Source organism: Vipera berus (assembly GCF_964194415.1).
Source record: "Vipera berus genome assembly, chromosome: 7".
NCBI lineage: Eukaryota > Metazoa > Chordata > Lepidosauria > Squamata > Viperidae > Vipera > Vipera berus.
In genome coordinates, this window is record NC_138209.1 from 60288557 (window position 1) to 60309397 (window position 20841).

At 40.1% G+C, this 20841-nt stretch overlaps 1 protein-coding gene across 1 annotated transcript in view; it reads right to left on the reverse strand.

Moving 5' to 3' along the window:
• LOC308671033 (gamma-aminobutyric acid receptor subunit alpha-2) overlaps window positions 1–17850 on the reverse strand; it is a gene marked incomplete at its 3' end in the record, with an annotated part of 263575 nt that extends 245725 nt beyond the window's left edge. Inside the window, exons 1-3 of the mRNA XM_081332970.1 lie at window positions 17734–17850; window positions 17160–17253; window positions 13945–14060 (exon numbers count right to left, since the gene is read on the reverse strand). Coding sequence (XP_081189096.1) covers window positions 13945–14060; window positions 17160–17253; window positions 17734–17746 — 223 coding nt within the window. The 5' untranslated portion in view covers window positions 17747–17850. The remainder of the gene's footprint in view (window positions 1–13944; window positions 14061–17159; window positions 17254–17733) is intronic.
• Between the last annotated feature and the right edge of the window lie 2991 nt (window positions 17851–20841).

A 20841-nucleotide genomic window follows, 5' to 3' on the forward strand; every position in this document is an offset into this window, starting at 1 on the left:
AGTCCTTTTGCTCTGTTTTCCTGTCTAATTTATCTATTTAACAGTTCCAGCCCTAGACTAAATAATAAAGGGAATAAGGGACATCTCTTACATTCTTTAACAATCTGTGGTGTCTGCAAAACAGACTCATTTAATTTCCATTTAAAAGACTGAGGACCAAATTTAAGATGTAAAGACACTGGATTATGGTCAGAAAAAGTTTTTGGAAGAATAATGGCTTTTGTTGCTTTGTGAAGCAGATTTTTTGTAATCTAAATCATATGAATTCTAGAAAAAAAATTGTGTCTCTCTGAAAAGAAGGTAAAGTCTTTTGTTAGTCCATTTTTACATCTCCAAACATTGATCAAACCTAAAGTATAGGTCAGCTAGAAAAAGGTTGGGGGCAGTTTCCCTTGTGTTTCTTTAATTCCTTTATCAGCTGATCTATCCAGTTGTGAGGTTGCTATCCCACTGTAGTCTCCAATTACACACAAAAACATGGCTTTTTCTTGATGTAGGGTGTATAATTCCTCAAGGTACCGTCGGCTAGACAATGTCGGCTGGCGAACCCCAGGGGAAGGGCCTTCTCTGTGGGAGCGCCAGTCCTATGGAATCAGCTCCCCCCTGAGCTTCGGATGACCCAAGATCTCCGGTCCTTTCGCCGCGGCCTCAAAACACTCCTTTTCCACCTGGCTGACCTGGACTGACAGGCATTTTAATTATGTTTACAATTTTTAATTTATTTTTAATTTTTAATTTTAATTTATTGCACAGATGTCTTTAATTTTAATTTTAATTTTATCTTAATTTCTGTTATATGTTATTGTTGTTAGCCGCCCTGAGTCCTTCGGGAGATAGGGCGGGATATAAGTCCCATTAATAAATAAATAAATAAATAAATAAATAAATAAATAAATAATTCCACCACAATAGATTTTATTCCCTGTAATTCAGTTTGCACAATTACATACCTCCCTTGATCATCAGCAAACAATAAATGTGGATGTAGTTGGGGTTTTATATACAAAACTACCCCATTATTATTTTTGAGTTAGCAGAAATAAATTCTAGATTTAAGATGTTATTTGTTAAATACATTTTATCAGTCCCTTGAATATGAGTTTCCTGCAAACATATTATATCATGGTTCACTTTTTCAAATAATGAAATAACTTTTTTCTCTTTTGTAGGGAACTTGTCCCATTAACAGATGTCAGAATCTTGCAATCCATCTGTTATGAAGAGGAAGTTCCAGGAATTCCTATGCGACTCCTATCACCATAGCCTGTCTTTGATCAGTCAGACCTCTTTTTATCTTTTCTTTCTGATCTTTATTTTTTGAAAAATAGTGTAGTTCCTTCCAATCCATGTTTTTCCAAAAAATATTGTGCTTTAAGGACTGAATTTAGTCTACTATATACTGTTGATTTCTAAAGGTAAAGAGAACCCCTTCCAGCTTATCCCAGTGAAAGGGAATATTATTTTGTTTCAGGAGATCTGTCAGGAAAAAATATTCTTTGTGTTTCCTTAATATTGTAATTGGAATTTCTCTGAATATTTGCATCTCTTTCCAGGAATGTTAAATCTCTAGAGATAATGTTTCTGAATAACTTGCTCTTTAATAGATTTTCTTATAAATTGGATCATTTGGAAATTGTCTTCTGGTTGCATATGCAGCATGTATTCTGTAAATCTTGTTTATTTCTTTAAAGAAGTCTACTTTTTCATCATTTAACCATTTAGTCATTTCTGTTTCAATTACATCACTTAAGTTGTGAATTTGCTCAGGAATTCCTCTGAGCAAATTCTTTATCTGACCTTGAAAAGAGAGCGGTGTATTCTTGCCTGTTTTTCTGCTGCCAGCAACTGGTTATAAGGAAGGATATTTGCAAAAAATGCCTCCTAAGAAGGAATTGAAGGAATTAAAAGATGACTCAGAAGAGCCTCAGAAAATCAAGCAAGAATACACAGTTCTCTTTTCAAGGTCAGATAAGGAGTTCCAAAAGCAAAAGTAAGCAGCTGGCAGGAGAAATAGTGTTGATATACAAACTCAAGAGTAGAGGGAGGGAAAAAGAGGTTTCTAAGCTTTTAATGTAGAAAGCTGAGATTTGTATGCAGAGTGCAGAACAAATAGAATAAAGATATGAAGTCTTTTCAAGTTGATAATATATACAGTCTTTTTGGTAGAAGTTCAATATAGCTAAATCAGTAACTCATTTTCTCAATAATCTAAAAAAAAAAAACTTTTCCCGTTTGTCTTTCCATACAGAACAATTACCGTATATACTTGAGTATAAGCCGAATTTTTCAGCCCACTTTTTGGGCTGAAAAATTCCACTTCGGCTTATACTCCAGTCAACAAAAAAACTTACCGAGGACTTGTGCACGGCCGAGGCTTTGGTGCTTCCGGGATCGCGCGCACCTCTCCCAAGCCACCGCCGTCCGGAGACCTGCCGAAGTTTGGGGAGGTTTGGGGAGGTGCGCGCGCACCTCCCCAAACCTCCCCAAACGTCGGCAGGTCTCCGGACCTCCGCGCCCTGCCTGCCTGCTTCTTTCCGCTGCGGAAAGAAGCAGGCAGGCAGGGCGCGGAGGAACGGAGACCTGCCGACGTTTGGGGAGGTTTGGGGAGGCGCCCAAACCTCCCCAAACGTCGGCAGGTCTCCGGACGGCGGCGGCTTGGGAGAGGTGTGCGCGATCCTGGAAGCACCGAAGCCTCGGCCGCGCGCAAGTCCTCGGTAAGCTCCGGGCGGTCACTTGCTTCGCGTCTCCTGAGGGAAGGGGGGGCGTCTGGAGCGGGCGTGTTTCCTCGCCTGCTGGGCGCCGCGATTTGCCTGGGGAACGCGCAGGCCCCGAATGGCAGCGTGGAGCGAGGAAGCGGACAGCCAGGGCTTCCCCGAGAGCCGCGGCCACACAGGGTATTCCTGTGTATTCAGGCTTGCAAAATGGCAGATCGAGCCTCTGCTGGCGGCAGAGGCTTGCAGAGCGCGGATCCAGCCTCCGCCGGCGGCGGAGGCTTGCAGAACGGCGGATCGGCTTATACTCGAGTCAATAACTTTTTCCAGTTTTTGGGGGTGAAATTGGGGGTCTCGGCTTATACTCGAGTCGGCTTATACTCAAGTATATACGGTAATTATTTCAACCTATTCCACCGGTGCTATTAAATCAGTTAGAGTCCTAAGGAGGGAAAGTATCTAAATTCTGGCAATTAACATGCAAAAAATAAAAAGGATTTTTTTTTGCAAAGATTGAAGTTAAAACAAAGGTGTTTTTAAAGACATAGGCTGGGCAGACATGATGTCAATCATTTTCTTTGGCAAACTTACCAGAGAGGAGAAATTCTCTGAATATTCATACACACACCGGCCAAGGAATACGGTCCAAGAAGGTTCAGAGTGATTCCATGCCACTGCTTTTCTAATCCAGGAGTGAAATAGCTACAGATATCTGCTCTGTAGCTAACAAACTAGTTGTTTGTCTAGCAGAACAAAGATACTGTATGTGTTGCTAGTTCAGAACACCATACTGGGTGGAGTCCACCTAAATTATGCCAACTTTTTAATTAAATGGTATTCTAGGATCTTAATCATATTGGCAGCCAATGAGACTACATAGAGATACATATTAATTTACTAAACTGAAATAATAGCATCAGAGTATAGTCATGTGGCCACATGACCATGGAAGTGTTGTCAGAAAATGCTGACTCCCTTGGCTAAGAAACAGAGATGAGCACTATCCCCTAGAGTCAGACACAAGTGTGCAGGAGAAACCTTTATCCTTTACCTTTTACCTTATTTCTAAACATACTTTCAGAAATCTTAATGCTGGAGGTTCTGAGGTTCATTTTTGAAAAACTACAATAATCAGAGAAGGAGGACTATATTTTTCAGATAAGCTTTTGTTACACATTCCTCAGAACCACCAAGAGATCAAACTATAGAATTTTTATTATTTCAGGAACTACAGTATAAATAACTTATGCTAGCAGTTAGATATAGATACTGTATGAGTCAACAACTGAAAGTGTTTCAAAATGCTCTGTAGCATCACAGAATTAAAATGCTCTTTGCATAGCTATGGGGAAAAGGAACTAGACTTCATTGCACAAACCTCAGTGCAAAACCATTTTTGTATGTTATATGTCATGGTTCCGACAGATGAAACTCTTAAAAAAAAATTGAGGCATTGTTTACCTTAAAGAATCTTTTATTCAAGTAGCATAATATCAGCACTTACATAATTGAAGCCAAAAACTGAATTCCCCTCCCCTGGGCACATAGTATCAAAGCACAATTCCCTCCTCCAATCTACAGTCATAAATCACATTCCCCAATTAGCTTGAAGTGCAGGCTTCCTCTCCAGCTCTCCAGCCTGCCAATTCTTTATCATCTCTGATTTCAACAACCTTGATTCTCACTCTAGGCTCAGTGTTGTTATGTCTAGCTGGCCTCTCATTCACATCATCTAACTCTAAAAATGAAAGGAAGAAAATGGCTACATTATCATCTGTTGTCAATGCAAAAACATCCGATGTTAGCAGTGTTGACATCCGACCCCCCCTTACAAAAAGGACAAATCCTGTAATGTAAACAAAAGTACAGAGGTTAGGGATTGACTCTCAGTTTAGTAGGGTGTTTCTTATAGAACCTATTCATGAGTCTATCAGCTTTCACATTGCTAGACCTCACCCAGGTGGCTTCAGACAACAAATATCTCTTCCATTGCACTAAGTATTGCAATTTCCCTTTAAAAATTCTAGAATCAAGAATACACTTTACTTCATAGTGAGTTTGTCCTGCTATTACAAGAGGTGCAGGTGCCTTCTTAGGGGGAGATCTTAAGGTGGAACCCCAAAAAGGTTTCAGCAGGCTGCAATTGTAAACAGGGTGAACTTTTCCTAAGAGCCTAGGGAGTTTTAATTCCACTGTGACCGGGTTAATTATCTTTACAATGGGGAAAGGCCCCAAGAACGTTGGTCCTAATTTCTTACTGGGTAATTTGAATTGTATGTATTGAGTCGACAGATAAACCTTTTCCCCAGCTTGGAATGTTCTTTGAGGAGCGCTTTTTTTATCTGCCTGTTTTTTATAGGTCTTGTAAGCCTTTTTTTAAAGCAGTTTTTGTGGCTTTCCAAACCTCTTCCCACCCCCTCACCCATTGATCAAGTGTCTGAGAAGTGGAGGGGACCTGGGGGTATTCGGGTATTGGGCTGAACTCTTTTCCTGTGCCTACTCTAAAAGGTGAGAAGCCGGTGCTGCTGTGAACAGAGTTATTGTAAGCCTCCTCTGCGAAAAGAAGGAGGTCAGTCCAGTTTATTTGTTGGTAGCTAAAATAGCATCTGAGATATTGTTCCACCACTGAGTTAGCAGATTCAGCCGCCCCATTAGTAGAAGGATGAAAAGCAGATGATAGTCCTTGAGATGATACAATTAGTTTAAGAAAGCTTCTCCAAAACTTAACTGTGAACTGCACCCCACCCTGTCCAAAATTATGTGTTTAGGTGCACCATGCAGCCGGTAGATGTGTTTCAATAACAATTTAGTCAGTCGTTGGGCAGATGGGAGCCCTTTGCAGGCGATGAAGTGAGCCTGCTTTGAAAACAGATCTATCACAGTCCAGATGACTGTATTTCTTCTGCTTTGAGGTAGATCTACTATAAAATCCATAGCAATTTCTTTCCATGGTTAAGAAGGATCAGCCACTGGCTGCAATAACCCAGGGGTTTTCCCAGGAATTCTTTTCATGGTGCCACATACAGCACAACTCCAGACATAGTTTCCCACATCCCATTTTAATCCCGGCCACCAGAATTGCTGGTGGATGAGGTGTAGAGTTTTTAAATACCCGAAGTTTAACTTCATGGCCGTGTTGGAGAGCATTAAAACGGAGGATATCTGGCAAGTATAACTTTCCCCCCTTGTAAGCCAAACCATCCCTGCAAGTTAGGGAGGTTTGATTGTCCTTGAAACATTGAGAGCCTTGGTGGAGCAGTGGGCTAATGCCTCCTTCAGTAACACCAGCTGCCTGCAATTAGTGCAGGTTCGCATCCCACCAGGCCCAAGGTTGACTCAGCCTTCCATCCTTCCAAGGTAGGTAAAGTGAGGACCCAGATTGTTGGGGGCAATAAGCTGACTTTGTAATAATGCCACTTGGGGCCCCCCGAAAGCCCTAATAATAAGCAGGCATATACATAGAATGAAGGCTATTGCTAAGCACATTGATTTGTCCTTTAGATTGTAAGCCGCCCTGAGTCTTCGGAGAAGGGCGGGATATAAATGGGATTAAAATTAAAATTAAAATTAATTGATTGGTGAGGAGCTCGTTTTATTTTCTTTGCCCCAGGGTCATCAGGATTAGGGGCTCTGCGCAGCATGAGTGGAGCAGCAGTTTGTGGATTGGAGATAATTGTGTCATATAATTGCCTCATGCTGGCTTTTGTACTGGGGCAGTCTGGAGAGAGCATCAGCTAAGAAGTTTTTCTCTCCCGATATGTACTTTAGAGTGAAGTTAAAATAGTTAAAGTACTGTGCCCATCGCACTTCTCTCAGGGACAATTTGCGGGGAGTTTTCAGTGCTTCTAGATTTTTGTGATCAGTCCATACTTCAACAGGCATCTTGCTCCCTTCTAGATAGTGCGTCCACTTTAATAGACCCCAGCAGATTGCAAAAGTCTCCTTTTCCCACACAGACCACCTCCTCTCTCACTCAGTGAACCTTTTTTGAGGTGTAGGTGCAGGGTTGTAGGGTCCCACCCTAGTTCTTTTGCAGTAGTATAGCTCTGATGGCCACATTGCTGGCATCGGCTTGAATTACAAAGGGCTCCCCTGGGCAGGGGTGCTTTAGGACTGGTTCAACAGCAAACAGTCTTTTTAAATTCTTAAAAGCTGTCTGACAGTCCATGCTAGTGGTTGGCCCAGTCATGGCTCCCCTCCCTCTTTGCCTGTTTTTAGTAATTCCATGAGGGGTAGGGCAATTTCGGCAAAGAAGGGAATGAATAGATGGTAAACGTTGGTAAATCCTAGGATGCTCTGGAGCTGCTTATGAGTCTTGGGGGGCTGCCATTCAATTACAGCTTTCACTTTGGTCAGGTCCATTTCAATGCCCTCGTTGGAAATTCTATAGCCAAGATAATCTAATTGGGTATGGTGAAACTCACACTTTGATAGTTTGACATAAAGTTTGGCATTTAACAGTTTCTTTAACACTTCTCTCACTAGTTTTACATGATCCATCATATTCGTGCTGTATATCAGGATGTCATCAAGATACACCAGAACCCCTTTGTATAAATGGTCATGTAGGACCTGATTAATCAGCTGCATGAAGACAGCTGGGGCCCCCTGTAGTTCAAATGGCTTGAGTTTGAATTGATAGCTCCCCATGGGACAATTAAAAGCAGTCTTCCACTCATCTCCCTCCTTTATCCTCACCTGGAAATATGCCTCTCTCAGGTCTAACCTAGTGAAGACACTCCCCTTTGCCAGGTGGGTTAGTAAGTCCTTCAGGACTTTATTTTCCACACTCACCATGTTCAGACCTTTATAATCCATGCAGAGATGAAGCGACCCATCTCTTTTTTCTTTAAACAACACTGGGGCTTCCATAGCAGACTTGGCCCATTCAATGAATCTCCTCATTAGGTTTTCATCCACATATCGCTGCATCTCCTCCATTTCAAGGGGGGGGGAACGTAGCATACATACTAAGTTGTGGGAGTTTCGCTCCTGGTAACAGTTCGATGGAGCAATCATTGGGCATTGCATTCTTTCTCACTAAAAGCCTCCGCTAGATCCCGGATGAGTGGCTCACCTGGTTGCGATAAGGCAGCCATATGCACTAGCTCATTGGGTGGGCTAAAGTCTCCTGTAACATCCATTGAATTAAGGAGGGCTTGGGTCCTATAGGCAACCTCACAGTCCTCATTCCCTTCTCCCACCAGATAAACAGCTTCCATTTGTCCAACCAGGCTAATCCTAGGATTACAGCCTCAGTCATTTTTGGAGCCACCAAGAAATGAATGAACTCCCAGTGCTCACCTATTTCTAAATGTAGGGGTTTATTCTGATGACCACATTAGCTGTCCTTGCAGCTTGGGCTTTGCCCCCAGCTGAGAAACCTGAAAAAATTCCTTCTCCACCAGCTTGCTGGCTGTTGCTCCCCCTCTGGGGTAGCAGCCACTGCTGGGCTACTACTTTCAGGCATTTTCTTTTTCTCTGTGCTGAGATCTTCCCTGAATCTTTGTCAGCTTATCCCTGAATTCTAGGGACAGCAACTGGGGCTCAGGACCCCAAGATAGTTAGGAAAAAGATTTAGTTTTTGGCTTAATGACATGGTTCTGACAGATGAATCTCTTCAAAAGAACTTTGAGGCATTGTTTACCTTAAAGAACCTTTTATTCAACTAGCATAATATCGGTACTTACATAATTGAAGTCAAAAACTGACTTCCCCTCCCCTGGGCACATAGTATCAAAGCACAGTTCCCTCCTCCAATCTACAGTCATAAATCACATTCCCCAATTAGCTCGAAGCACAGGCTTCCTCTCCAGCTCTCCAGCCTGCCAATTCTTTATCATCTCTGATTTCAACAACTTTGATTCTCGCACTAGGCTCAGTGATGTTATGTCTAGATAGACTCTCATTCACATCCCCCCTCCCTAGCATCATCTAACTCAAAAAATGAAAGGAAGAAAATGGCTACATTTCCATCTGTTGTCAATGCAAAAACATCCGATGTTAGGAGCATTGACATCATATGTTTTTTAGATTTTAATTTTAATTTAATTTAAAAAGCTATTGCTTTAGATCCATTAGACACATAGGTGGTGGGTTAAGCTCACTGTTAAATGCTTAGGATATGATTGTACTTGGAGTCATATTCTTGATGAAGCCTTTGTTCTCCTGAATTACACATCCATTAGCTGGAAACTAACATAAAAAGAAAATAGCTATTGCATGTTCTTACAGTTGCTAAAAAGGCATTATAAGGGTGGAAGCACATTCTATCTTCCACCAAATGTACTTTTTAACATATGTGAGCATGTATTTCATTGTCAAAAATTGTATTTGGAGAATTAATTTCAGCACATATACGTATTTATATGCTTAATTTCCATTATAAATAAAGCACATAACTATTGTTGAATCAACAAATCTAAATTTAAATAATTTAATTCTACACATAAAACTATTGTTATATAAGATATGCATGTTTTTGTCTTTTTATGTGTTTGCAGACATTTTTAACAAAATTTTAATAATTTTTGATACAGAACAATACTAGGTGTTTTTTTTCAAAATGGCTTGGTGCTTTCTTACAAAACAACAGTAGTATCTCTCCTTTCATATTTAACAAATTCATCTAAATTTAAAACACTTTTTACCCTGGTACTGATAAATACTGCATAAAACAAACATTTTACAATTTTTTTTCCAGAATTATTTTGTTCTGGGCTGAAGTTCCTTCTTGTCCAAGGGAATGAAAAAAAAAAATTCCAGCCATATGTGATAAGCACAAATCATGCCTAAATAGGAGTGTGAGAAGAATCCAGAGAAAGAAATATTTGGGGGAATATTAAAAGGCAGAATATATTTCCCCAAAGGAATAATGGAGAAAATCTTTAAAAAGACTGAAACTAGCCCGCAGAAACCAGCCCCAGTACCTAGGCAGAGGCCAGCTTTTAGAAATGCAAATTCAATAATCCATTCAGGAAGGTTGGAGGCTTCCAGCTAGAAACTGAAGAGATTAGGAAGACAAAGACACCTAAAATCTACATACCCCGCCCTAATTCTAAGGACAGGAAACATAACAGGATTAACCCATCAATACCAAAAGGACACACTCAGACTCAGGTCAGGAAGCCTCAAACAGGAAGAACTTGAAATACAAAGCCCAAAGGAGGCATAAAAGCCCACCACTCCCTGTTATATGTGGTCAGTTTTTCCCAGAGTCATCTTTCTATCTGGCTCTCCTCTTCAATAAACTACAACCTTCTTTCTAAAGCAGTCTCCATTTTGATTATTCCCAGCTTAGACTGGATGTTGATGAAGATTTTTCTTTCTACAGGAGCACACATAGAGTTACAGGTAGTCCTCATTTAGCAACTTGTTTATTAAACAAAGTTAGTCACTTAATGAAACAACAGCTGTGCTTATGATTTTACTTCAGCTTTGCTTTGTTTTATAGACCTGTGAAGGTTGTAAATGTGAGGATTGGTTATAAAGTTACCTTTTCATTGCTTCTTAACTGTGAATGGTCTCTAAATAAGGTAGTTCCTAAACAAGGACTATCTGTATAGAAATGCCTCAGAAAACTTGGGATGATGCTGTATATTTAAAAACTAATTATTGACTCAAATCAGAGATGAAATTATTATATCACCTATTTCTTTATATTCTTCTTTCTTGGATTTAAGAATATATATACACTTTGCATTAAGAGGATCCTGCATGGTGCAGGATGCGCGTAAGGAGGTCCCCTAAACTAGATCCTGATTCTACTCATGTATTCTCCCTTTTCTTTTTGTGTGTATGTCAATGTATGTTCCCCTATGCAGAATGCCAAAGTTGTTGCTGTAGCAGATCTACTGTATCATTTATCTTTCAACAGTGAGGATATTTTCTCTCTTTCTGCTTAAGGAAGATTATTTTTTCAAACTGACATGTCTGCTGAAAGATCCTCAGTGTGTTATAAAGGATTCCAGATCATTAAAATATTCTTCCTCTGTGTAAATAAAGCGGTAGACAGCTCTGTTCATCTTCAAGAGAACTAAAATCCTGGCTGTAACAAGGAACTTATCTTGCAAATTAATAGCAGTTGCTAAGTTGTCCTTTTACCCATTATCTCAGTAAGGAACTCCTTCTGAGAACACAGTTTGAAAACTATGGGAATGGCAGAGGAGAAAGAAGAGAATTGCCTAGGATAATGTATGCACAAGATGTCAACATTCAGTACTTGTACATTTCAAAACCCAGTACTCAGAGGAAGTACCCACAAATGTAGCTGACTACAGTTCCAGGCAATTATTCACAATGAACAGAATCTACTGATGAAAATTAGGATAGGGCAGGCAAACTCTTCTGTCAGAGCAAAAGAGATCTTAATGGAGGCTATATCTATATTTCATACAACTCTATACAAATCAACTGTACTGCTATTCTGGCCAGCCCTCAAAATAGAATGTTTTACAAAGAGAACAGGGCAGCTTTGAATTTTTAGAACTAAACAGGACCCTTCAAGCGTCTATAATCTGTAAGACTGAGCCTTCCATTGCAATCTGGAGATAATTTCTCTTGCACTGTTCTCACTCACATGGTCACATATTCTTCAAATTATAAACTCAGCAAAAAGCAACTATCATCTAAGCATTACATGATTCACACACAAAAAACATCAAAGAAGTGAACAACTGTATAAAAATATATAATCACTCATGTAATGATTTGCCATATTGATCAGGAAAAGCTAGCATAGCCATATCAGAAAGTTATTCTGCTCCTGTGTAGGAACTCCACACAAGACATATAGAGACAACAGAAGAAAACAGAAAGTTTAAATCAGTAATGAGGAGCCAAGGAGGCGTCTGGAAGAAGAGATAAGGTTCTACACTTTTTAGTCCAGTCAAAGAACACTTGTAAACAAACATCTGCCTATATCACTGGCTACACAATTCCTGGCAAACAAAATTCTTGCATGTTATTTTTTAATATAGTAAAGATTTGTGAATCATCATTTATTCATACATTGATGCCAGAAATAACCAAAAGAGGGAGAGATGTATCAGCCTATTATTTCATTGTTAAATCAATACACAGTTACCTGAACAGCAAAGTCAATGTTTAGACCTTTTCTAGGACTCAAATGCAAACTTTTGATGCAATATACAGAATTCTTTCTCCAACCTACTGATTGCAAAAGATTGCAAGTTTTCCTTTTTTCTCCTAAATTTGTGTTCTCTTGTTCTAATGTTCTAGCTATTAAAAATATAAATTAAATATTTCATTTAAATCTTTTTTGCTGCTGCTGTTGCTGATATATGTGATATATAAAGTTTTTGAAAAAAGTACTGTGGGAAGAATCCAGGGAGAGAAATATTTTGGGAAATATTAAAAAGGCAGAACATATTTCGCCAAAGGATTTTAAATGCAGAAATCAACCCACCCACCCCAAGTCTCTCTGCCCCAGACAGAAACCAGGTCTGCAGAAATGCAGATGTGATAATCTTGTCAGAAATATTGGACTCAGGAAACTGGGATTAGGAAGAAAGATCCCTAGAATCAACAATCCCTCACACCTAAAATCCAACAGTCATCAGCCACAGTGCCAGGGAAGCAGGATATGACCTTTGGGAGATAATAGGATTAACCCACCACCATCAGAATACCAAAAAGGCACACTCAGACTCAGGTCAAAGTTCATGCCATAGGAACAAACCCAAACAAAAGCTCAAGAAGGTATAAAACCCACTCCTTACTACATGTGCTCTCTCTTTTCTTCCAGAGCCATCTTTCTGGCTCTCCTCTTCAGTAAACTACAACCTTCTTTCTAAAGCAGTCGCCATGTTGTTTATTCCTGTGTTGGACTGGACCCTGATGAAGACTTTTTCTTCAACAGTATGATATTGTGCCTGTATATTTCAGCCAACTGAGAAGGTTTATCAGTGAGTACAAGTGTTCCCATTCCCATACAACCATTCATTTAGTAACCATTCATAGATACAAGAGCACTGAAAAAAATAACTTAAGACCAGGCCTCACACTTATGACCATGACACCATCCCTATAATCACATGATCAAAATTCTGGAGCTTGGCGACCAGCATGTTTTAGGGCCATGTGATCACCATTTATAAGCTTCCCAGACATTTCCACAAGCACAATCAATGGAGGAAGCCAGATTTGCTTAATAATTACAATGATTTGTTTAACAACTGCGTGACCAAAAAAATGGGCCTGACTCAATAAACAACCACCTCGCTTAGCAACAGAGATTTTGGTCCCAATTGCAGTTGTAGGTTGAGGACCACCCATATATGGGACTATATGCATGTATCAAATCACTATATTTCTTTAGCATTTAGGCTACATCATGATATTTTCAGTCTGTATTTCATAGAACCTAAAAGTCCATGAAAATTTCAAGGGATTCCGTAAGAGGCTAAGTGGGGGACAGTTCATTCAAAACACAGCCAATTTTCTATCCCTAAGCTTTGCCTCTTGATCGGGTTGCCAGGAATTGTCTTCTTTTTAACAGATTTTCTCACAGATTTCACAGCCTTGTATTCAGCAACTTTCTGTGCTGTTTCAAATCTTTCTTAAATTTTGTAGGGCTATAAAGAGAATATTTCCTTGCCCAGCATGGCAACAAAAGTCTCCCTTAGTGAAAGGCCACATCAGAGATAGGTAAGTTTAGTTCACTCCAAAAACAACTGCAGAAAGGAAGGTTTGAAGCTCTGGATGAAAGACAGATATTTAAATAGAATACATGAGTCATCCTGACTTTCTTTAATAGTTCTAGCAGAAGTAATCTAGTCCTACATAGTGCTTCTAACACTAGTTATACAGGAAAAAGGCTATTAATTTTCATTAATATTTCTAATATTTCAATGATAGCTTAATAGTCAAAGTTCTTTTCCTGTTAGGATTAAAGTACCACATTTGGCCCTTGGGGCAATTTATATATACTCAAATAAATATATAGTATTAAGTTCCAAATTAATCCAGAATATAAAACAAAAAGTACTACTCACCCAAGAACTTCATACCATCTGTACTGAAAAGTGATTTTAAACATAAAAGGTTTGGAAACCAATTTCTTGAACCTAGGATCAACATTTCACCCACAACTTAAAATTCCTACATGAAATTTTACTACCAGGAGAACATTAGTAAACAGAATTATTAAACCCCGGAATCCTAGCAACATTGTAGGATCTTTTGTTTGCTAAAGAATCAAATTATTCATTACCTCCCAGTCCAGGTCTTAGACGATTATCATAACCATCCAGAAGTCTGTCTAGAATTCTTGTGAAGATGGTAATGTTATTTTTTGCTTCATCTTCATTGATGTCAGCCAGTGCTGATCTAACAGACATTGGGGAAAAAATAAACTAAGTATGCTCCATGTACATTCATTATGATTTGAATATGTAGTGATCAATAGCTTTTTAGATATGGGACCTTTCATTTAACATCACCTTTCAATATGTATCTAATGCTAACATAACAGCAGTTACTTTCCTGTTTCTAAATACTGCTGCTTCCTGCAGTAAATTCTACTCAATATTAAATACTCAAATTATGTGTATTTTTCCACTCTGTCTCTGTAACCAGTAACCTTGGGTGATGTTGAAAAAACTAAGCTGGATTAGGTATGGTCAATACTTGAATGGAAGACGACCAGGAAATCTTCAACTTGTAGCCAAGATTAGAATTTTGAAAACACTATCCCAGGAGAAAACAGTGAGAACCACTCCATATTTGTGTTAAGAAAACTGCACAGCATGTCCATGAGGTCACCAGGAATCAAATCTGGCTTCTATTACCTTCTTCTGGGATTTGTTCAAAATTCAATCTAACTTATAAACATAAGGTTTCTGGTGATCTACCACCCAAGTATTAACCCAACCCTGCTTAGTTTTTTCAAGATGTATCAAAGCTAGCTAGATGTTACCATCTGCTTTACTGCTGTCAATTACACAAATATAGGTAGTTGGTAACAACCCCTAAAAGAAGAGGTTGACATGATTTTTCTGGTCTTTGCAGAACTGGAAACAGAATCATTTTTCCTCTTGAGAAAAACTGTGCATAAAGCACTCCAAAATACTGTACAATGCTGATATTTCTGGTTACCTATGAAAACAAGACCTAAATAGAACTCCCCAACTGGTGCTGTACAAAAGAATGTCTTCAAGGACAATCAGTACAAAGATGTTGGATATCATTTTTTTTACTTTAAACCATCTAAAAATTTACTGTATTCACTCAGGGACTGTATGGTTCACAAGCCATAGATCATGGGTGTCAAACTTGCTGCGTCACCTGACCTATCACAACATATCATGACTTTTTTTGCATTGCCAGAGGGTGGGCGTGGCCTCTGCATGATGCAACTGGCCTGTGGGCCAGCAGTTTGACACCCTTGCCATAGATGAACTCCCCATGTTGAATTAGCCTCTGTGTAATTAATGGGCACATACAGAATGACAAAGCAAATGATAAGAATTCTGCCCAGTTTTTTTTTAAAAAAACACTGAGATTGACATTATTTATTTATTTATTTATTTATTTATTTATTTATTTATTTATTTATTTATTTTTGGGACTTATATGCCGCCCTATCTCCCGAAGGACTCAGGGCGGCTAACAACAATTATTGCTGTTAAAATACTTTCAACAACAGTAACTGAAAACAATAATCAGGTTTCAGTGAAATATATTGATTTCCTAAAATAAAAAACATCATATGCAGAATGAATTTAAAGATGAATGGAAAAGAAAATAGCAACAACAAAAAATTACTTAATTCCCTCCTTTCTTTTTACTAAAAGCATATACAATATGCTTCTGCTGTCTGGCTAAGACTGAAAAGGTAAAGCACCTCATAACATGCAAATTCAAATAACAAAGACATACAAATTTCAAATAACAGAATCACATTAAAGTAACATTAATATTGCTTTATCATCTCCATGCAATCATCTAAAAGTATTTGCCACAGGTTACTCAAAACATATTCTAAATACTATTATTAATGCATGCATAATAAAAAGGGATGCGGTGGCTCAGTGGGTTAGGATGCTAAGCTTGTCGATCAGAAGGTCGGCAGTTTGGCGGGTCGAATCCTGAGTGCCACGTAACAAAGTGAGCGCCTGTTAGTCGTCCCAGCTTCTGCCAACCTAGCAGTTCGAAAGCATGTAAAAATGCAAGTAGAAAAATAGGGACCACTACGGTGGGAAGGTAACAGCGTTCCATGCGCCTTTGGCGTCTACCATGGAGACGTCTTCGGACAAACACTGGCTCTTCGGCTTTGAAATGGAGATGAGCACCGGCCCCTAGAGTCAGAAACAACTAGCACGCATGTGCGGGGGAACCTTTACCTTTACCTTTTTAATGTGTAAAAACAAATGTTTCTGGAAGTGTTCAAGTCTTTTCCATAGACAAATTAGTACACAAATTGTAATAACTGTATCACTGAGTCTAATTCTGAAAAATTAGAAATCATTTTCTGTTATTCATGCTGGTTCCTTGACAGCAACATGACTTACTCACTTGAGTAAAGATAGGAAGACCAGGCCTTCTATGGCCAAACTCATACTGCAGTATCTTTGCTAGTTGGATAAAATTGAAAATACTTTTTCATTCTGACCACAGAAATATGTAGCCAATTATTTAGCCCCAAATCTAATTTTTACAATAAACTTTGAAGTTCAAAGATTTGAGGAAAACAAATATCCAAATACATTAGCTAGCATGATAGTACAATCCAGATTGTGAATCTACAAGCAAAAATGTAGTGACAAATCACTATTAACTGGATGCATAATGAGGTCAGGTGACACCTAATTTAATGAACATTGTTAAGTTGTGCTCTATGATGCTGTTATTTTAGAACTGCCATTTATTCAGCAGCCATAAAAGTTGATTAATAATTCATATTGTTTTATTTTATGGAATTATGGAATTGTATACTATCTCCACCTAGAGGTTTACAGATTAAAGAAGTCTATTCTGTTATTTTGACAAAAAATACTGGTCTGTATACAAAATACCCCACTACCTTCCCTATTTTATCTTGCTTCTGGACTTTAGAAAAATCTTATTCTCTGGGTGGACAGGCTTGAGATAATTAATAGTAGCACTATGACCCCAGAAATCACTGCAAAACATTAAAGAATACAGAAACAGAAAAACAATCTGTAAACTAATTTCTGTTTTATTTTAGGTTAAACATGACAAATGTCATTTGACATTTAAAAGCATAGGTGTACTATAAGTTTACCAGCATTTTACCATCCCCATAACTTCTTCCTTTACTTGACTTGTTCTGCATACAATTAGAAAGCTCATGTTAGGAATATGATTTTTGATCACTCATCTCTGTATATCTGCCATTTACAGAAACTAACCCCCAGAAGACAATATATTCAATGTTGCTTACAGAAAATCCAAATTTCCTCTCACCTTGCAGAAAAGCATATCAAGAAAATGAGAAGCCACTGCATCATGTAGGGTATTTTCTTCCTCTTCAGAGCAGCTGCTTTGCAAAACCTAAAGACTAAAAAGGAGAGGATACTTAGCTTATATCTAATCTATTGATGCTTTCAGTTCAGCTCAACTACCATCACTTCAAGGAGGACTTTAAATCTTGGGGTCTCAGAAGCACTTTTTCTCCTAGTGACAACTTATATCGCCATCCTTCTCTGAGATCATGCCTTGCTCAAACATGCAATGCATAACTAAAAGTGACATATGGACAGATGCAACTAATACTATTTTCTCTCCGCCCTTCTCTGTAACATAAAAAGATTCCAGACTTTACCCTATCCAGTAAACTATTTAATCACTTCACCACTGGTATTGTACACTTATACATTTACCCTAATTCTATATATTTTCCAAAATATATAAGAGAGTGATAAGAGGAGGAGGAGGAGGAGGAAGAGGAAAGAAAGAGGAACGGTATTACAGACATCTCTGTAATCCAATGCAGTTTCTATCATCCAAATGTTAAACCATGTTTGACTGAAGAAAATACCTGTCACGTTCATGAAGACAAGAGATGCACTTCATAAATAATAACAGTCACAGGGCAGCACAAAGTTGCAGTATCTTTTTAAAAAGGATCTACTCAAAACAGGAGGCTCGTATTAGCTGAAGGTTCAGTGAATCCTCTTTATGCACAAGCACATTCACAGCGAGACAGGCGGAAACAGAGACTAACATCCCCCCCCCCATTTTTGTGCAGATCAACACGCAAAGCCACTCATTCTTGAGTTTTTCCGTGGGTGGAGATAAGAGGGGAAGAGGGGAGAGGGGGTGAGGAGCCTACCTTGGGAGTACCAAGAGGCGCTCAAAGGAGCTTCCAAAAATAGAGAGAGAGAAAGTGATGGTGGTGGCGGTGGTGATGACAATAATAATGAGGAGGAGTAAGAGGGGGACTTGGTGAGGCTGAAAAATCTTGCCAAGGGAGGAAAGGAAGCTCGAGAACGGGGAAACTTGGGAGGCTTGCGGGTGGGGGGCGGGAGGGCGCCGAAAGATGACTGCAGCACCAGCACCACACAGCAACCCTACGAAAAGCAGCGAATCCAGAGCGGGCTCGGCGTGCCCGGGCGCGCGCGAAAGGAGGGGAAACCCGAGCGCGAGGCGGGCGCAGGCGAGCAGCAGTCTGTCCGCGTGCGGGGCTAGTCGCGGGGGAGGAGAAGGAGGAGCGCGCTGGCATCCGCGCACCCGAGCAAGCGGACAGCAGGCAAGCAGCGGCTATAGTAGGCGCACGTTCCTTCCCCCTACTGGGGTTCCAGGAACCGGGAAGGCCGGAGCCGCAGGAGAGAGGAGAAAAGAGACGAGCCCGCCGTGGTTTTGCCCGCTGCCACCCTGGCGATGGCGCGCGCTGCTGAAGCTGGAGCTCCGCAGGGCAAAAAGGGTCTGGAGGCGCCGTCTTGCTTTGCTGGGTCCTAGCGCGGAGCATCCCGGAGTTCTGCCTTCCTTCTTCCTAAACCCATCAATGAGCAGCGATGCTGGCACTGCCACTGCTTCGGGGGGGGGGGCGCTTCACCTCCTTGTCTTCTCTCCCCCCCTCCATTTCCTGGGCTGTGCGAATAAGGGCCTGAACCGGCGACTTAATTCTGGCCCCTCGCCCTTGCGTGGCTGTGCCCCACTTGATTCATCAAGTCTGTGTGCACATAAAAGCGCGATCGCGGTTTTAGTTTAGGGAAGTCGCGGCTTCTGCGGGAAGAGGGGGTCTTCCGCCCTCCTCTCTTCCCACTCTGTTTCAGTTAGACCAGAGCCGGTACAGCAACAGTAGCAGCTGCTTCACCTGGAACCCACGCTGGGTGTGGGGGCTGCTGGTGGACTTTATGCTTCTGCCTCGGCGCTTGGTTCGCAGCCTCATAAGCCTCCCCATTGAAATCCGAACAGGTTGCTGCAGTACCAGACAAACCGGAGCCCCGCACACCCTTCACAAAAACGTGCTCCAGAAGTTTGCAAAGGATGCGAGGAAGAAGGAGCTGCTGGAACGCTACTTTCCTGCACGCCTCTCCAGCAGTATCAGCAGATACCGGTAGTAAGGCTATAAAACCCCCATCCCGGAGGACAAAATCTGAGCTTTTGGCTTCTTTTCATCCTTTAGTTGTCAGAGCCATGTGCAGGCAGAAACTTCTTCAACTCCCCGCTACTTGATTCTCCTCCCTTGCTTCTCTTGTAATGTGCAGATTTTCTTTGCCTTCTCACTGGATACCAAGTCCTGCTCAGAGCATGTTGTGAATTAGAGAATGATGCAAAATGTCAATGTGCATTCATAACTCATGCTTAATTCCCAGAATCGTTAAATTTGAAGCAGTTTGTAAGCTGGGGAAAAAGGAATAACATTGGAGGAGGGAAGAAAAGCAAAATATTGAAATTTCTTTGGCCTTGCTGTGATTACATCTTCTCTGATCAAACCACCCATGTGGTTCCACATGGTGAACAGACTCTTAGCTCTTCCTTTCAAAAGTAATCATAACATCTTCTAAAACATATCATAATCCCCAGGGAACTGACACTAAGTGCTCATAAATAAAACATGGCCATACTGAATATAAGAACCATATATTTGCATAACCTTTTTTATTACCCATTTCTGATGTAAGAGCATTAAACATGCTTATCAGGAGTGAGCAAATTAGTATTCCTCAGAAATTAATCCTAGTTAAAATGTTGATTTGTTGCTTGATTATCACCAGGAGATAAGCTTCAAAGTTGAGTTGGAAGATGGAGTGGATGGGTGGAGTGAAAGTGCTTGAAATTGAAAAAAGGACATACAGTACATGTGTAAAGTCCTGCCTCAGCTAGTGCTCCCAAGAAAGCAGAACTCTTGAAACAGGCATTGTTTCAAACAGGAACTTTTATTGAGAGTCAATGAAAACAGAAAGGCAAGGCAAGATCAAAGGAATTCCTGCACAGAATGTTATATTAAAATAACTTTTCAAACCCCTCCATTGAGTCCAACTGTCCAGTTCATTTTCAGCCAATCAACAGGTGTGACGTTATGGGAACAAGAGCAATACGAGACTCTTCCCAGGCATAGCCTCATCTTTACAATGGAGTGCAGATAAAGCACATTCCTCCCTCTACTTCACACCAAAAGGAATACATCAAAGACAGAGAGAATAAAGGAAAGGAAATACATCTGCTATCCCTCTCCCAAATGAGTGATGCCTTCCCCCCCTCTCACTAGAATGGCAAAGCCCTGAAAAAGGTGAAACAGAGGGGATCTGACAAGATGTGCAGGTATAAGGAAATGAGCTTAGCCAATATAGGAAGGCCATAGAAAGGGCAACAAGGAATGTAATAAAGGTAATATTATTTTACATTCTAAAGCATCATATTAGGTAGAAAAAATAGGCAACAAATGTCTTCACAAAATCACAGATGGAGATACCAGGTTTAAAACAGATGATGCTGTTGCAGCATATGGAGCCAAAAATAGGAGTACATATTCACTGCTTACAGCTTAACCAATCTCATACTTGTTTTTAGGTGTACTTTGAGTGAAAAAAATAAGAGGAAATAAATGGATTACTGTAATGACTGTTTGCATTCATTACAACAATTTAAATAATTTAAATTTTCAAGGGAATTGAATTTGTTTACTGCCTAAATCAAGAAG